This window comes from Lathyrus oleraceus, chromosome 7 (assembly GCF_024323335.1).
Source record: "Lathyrus oleraceus cultivar Zhongwan6 chromosome 7, CAAS_Psat_ZW6_1.0, whole genome shotgun sequence".
Lineage (NCBI taxonomy): Eukaryota > Viridiplantae > Streptophyta > Magnoliopsida > Fabales > Fabaceae > Lathyrus > Lathyrus oleraceus.
In genome coordinates, this window is record NC_066585.1 from 500,256,551 (window position 1) to 500,260,278 (window position 3,728).

A 3,728-nucleotide genomic window follows, 5' to 3' on the forward strand; every position below is an offset into this window, starting at 1 on the left:
TGAGTAGGACGATGATAGCGTCAGTGATGAGAGTGGTTGTTAGAGTTTCGTCAGTTTGTGAGAGAGAGAACGTAGAGACAAATGGAACTTGAGTGGATGAGAGAAAATGAGGGCTCTGCGTAGAATAGCGCCTAAACATAACGAAACATATCGTTTCAACTATCCGTCACGAGCAGGTCTGCGTGGAATAACGCCCAAACATAATGAAACATATCGTTTCAACTATTGGTCACGAGCAGGTCTGGGTACCCACAAACCAATAGTTTATACTTGGCCTGGCCACTTTAAAGCATATTAAATCCCAAATCACACCCGTTGGGCCCGTCCAATTTTTTTTTTCGATTTCGTATGGGTCAGACCGGTTTTTCGGGTTTTGTCCACCCCTAATTTGTAGGTTTTGTAGTTGCTTTGAAGTTTGATTGAATGTTTTGTCTCATTTGTAATTTAGGTTGAGTAACCTTGTCCTCTTGTTTAATTCAACTTCTTTTGCTTATTAAAAAAAAATAGAGATATTGTATTCTTTTGTAATTACTTGATTTCTTATGAATCTATCTCTCTTTCTTTTAAACTTTCAAATCCTTTTCACTCATTTTCTTCAAATCCTTCAAACATTCTTCTTTCTATTCTGAAAATACATTCTCAAAAACTTTGATAATGTCTTTTCTAATGCTTAATTTACATAAGAAACACTAGAAACAATGGGCCATAAACTGTGAAAACATTTAAATTAGAGATTAATTAATCAATAATCACAATCATAGCTAACACATATAGACGACACACACTCATAAGGTTAAAAGGAAAAGTTTCCAACATAATCATTGAATTTGCATTAAGCATGAGATTGAACATTATTAATGTTTCTACTCATGTTGGCTTGACGAATGACCTTAACATAGTAAACTCCAACAACTAAAACAACAACAAAAGCAAAAGCAAAGATAATGCCACCAACAACACCAGCTCCAATTTGTTTTTGTGATGCTTTGTTTTCAAATTTTTGATTGGCTTCTACTAGAGCTGCTGCCATAGGGAGTGGTGAGCATTTGGATGTAATGCAAGAGTTTTTGGTGTCTGGAGTTGGTGCATTGGGGTGAAAGAAGAGATAGGCTGATGGTGGAAAAGCTATAGGGTTTTCGTATACAAGTCCATGAGGTGCTCTTTCTTGAGATGTTGTTGTAGAGACAAGTGTTAAGGAAATGAGGAAGAGGAAAGACAAGTTCAAGGGACTCATGTTTTTTTTTGGGTTTGTGTAAAAAATATGGTAGGAGAAAAATGTGTAGCTTTTGAGTGAGAAGTCGTGGGTGGTTCCATGGCTTTTTATAATGTCTTCATGTCTTAGAGTCACACAATCTACATGGCTCAATTAAGGCTTAGGTCGGGTGATTCTTTGTACGTTTATATATATATATATATATATATATATATATATATATATATATATATATATATATATATATATATATATATATATATATATATATATATATATATATATATATATATATATATATAAAATAAAGATTTTAAATAATAGCAGACAAATGAACAATAAATTGTGTCATTATTCATTTTTAGATGGAAAAATTAATTATTTTAAAAATAATATTTATTATTTTAGGAGATAATATATGATCATTTGTATTCTCTATAAAAAATTCACGGTTGGAAAATTAAAAGGTATGAATGCATATTAATTTTTGAAATTCGTTTTGTACAATTTTACTTGAAACGATTTTAAAGATTGTCTATTCACCAGTTAAATTTTTTGTCCTTAATCCCCCTCGTAGGAAAGTTTCGGTCAAGTCTACAGATTTATGTTTCCCTCCTATCCATTTGTATACTAGAATATCTGATAGCATAAATGTTGATTTCTCTTCTTGTGGTTCAGTAAAGAAATTCATAAACACCTATTTTTTCACAGATACACTGACACACCGATATATATCAAATAAGTCATTTTTAACAAAGTCATCTCGGTATTTGAATATTGGAAGCTCCTTAAAATGAATGATGTGTTCCCCAAACGTATCCTAGCACGCCTTTCGGCAAATAGGATAAACCTCATCAATAAAAAATAAAATAATTTGGAGATATATGTTGGTCTAACCGTCAATAGTCGGTATTTAAGGATGATATGATATTCTATCAAGATATATGTTGGTTTAGATCATCAATAGGAATAACAATAATAAAGATAAATTCTTAAGTATGTGTTGCTGGTAAAACTTACACTTATCTTGTGGTAATGTTAAACTTACACTTATGTCATTAACACTTTTATTAAAAATGACAGTAAGTTAAAACATGTTGCACTTTAGGAGGAACAATATCTTTACTAGTTAAATTGTTAAGATCAAAATCTGAAATTTCAGCACTATGACCCTCCAAATATATTGAAATAAAGCTCTCGAATTTTTTTTCAGCTTTTTAAATAATTTTAATTTTTTTATTGATTTTTCTTTTATTATTTGCAAAATTAATTTATATTGAATTTGATTTTACCATCTATAATGTTAGTGACATAAAAATTAAAATTCAAATGTTTTACATATTACATAGACTAAATCTAATATAAATTAATTTCACTAAGGCTAAAAATAAAAGAATAAGAACTAAAAGTAAAATAAAAAAACATTTGCAATGATTAAATAAAAAATAAAATAAAATGAAAAGACTATAATTAAAAAGTGGTATATCGGGGACAAATTAGATATTTGATTTTTTTTATATTTTGAAAATTTTAAAAATTAAAACAAATTTATTTTTTGGAATTTTAAAATTAATAAAAATTAAAATAAATTTTAATTGAATTACAAAATTTTCAAAAACAAAATTCAGTTTCAAACATAAATATAAAAATAAATATTTATTATAAATATATCTTAATCCAAACCATTTATACATTAAATTTTCATAATAATTAAAATATTATATAAATATATGATGTAATTATTTAATAGTAATTTCAATAATAATGATGGTTAGCTATTTTAGTGATTGATGATGATCATAAATTCATAATAGACCTTAAATGATAATTTTTACATTACATAATATTTTCTATTTTTACGGCAGGCTCAAGCAAATGACATGAGCCAAATATATTGGCAAAATGATGCTTATGATTTCGTTTTTTTAAAAGGAAAAAAAGAGTATTCAATCATGGTTTATGCTCTTGAGTAAGCGTAAACTAGTGGGTAAAATCACTGGATCACATTTAAAATATTAATCATGAAAAAAAATTCAATTTAGATATGTTTTGGACTAAACTTTTGAAAAGAAATTCTTGCAACGTCGATTAGAATGGATGTGATTAAGTTTTGGGGAGAAGAAATGTGAATAAGAATGTCTAAGCAAGAAGAGACATTAAGTTTTAAGATGATACAAGGGAGGTTATGAGAGTTCCATTTGATGAGGATTGCTGGAAAAAAAGAGGAAGGAGTCTTCAAGCGAAATTTCTAGTCTTCCAAGGACTTTAAATTACTGAAAACAAAATTTGTAGTGAACATTCCACATGCAATTTTTAATTCAGTTGTTGTCATCCTTGTTTATGTGAAAAAATGCATTAGAAAATCCAACTTCATGCCATAGATTTTTTAGTCACTACAATCACATATACAATAAGAAAAGAAGACTGATATGGATAATCTCTTCTTATCACTGTCTCTAATATTCATTTTTTAATTGGGTGACATACACGTAGGTTGGTTACTTTTGGAAATGGC

General features: G+C 28.4%; 1 protein-coding gene across 1 annotated transcript; it reads right to left on the reverse strand.

Moving 5' to 3' along the window:
- Positions 1-788: 788 nt before the first annotated feature.
- Positions 789-1,370, reverse strand: LOC127101156 (uncharacterized). The gene has a single exon (XM_051038484.1). It carries the CDS (start codon positions 1,232-1,234, stop codon positions 833-835), a length of 402 nt encoding a protein of 133 aa, XP_050894441.1. The 5' UTR covers positions 1,235-1,370; the 3' UTR covers positions 789-832.
- Between the last annotated feature and the right edge of the window lie 2,358 nt (positions 1,371-3,728).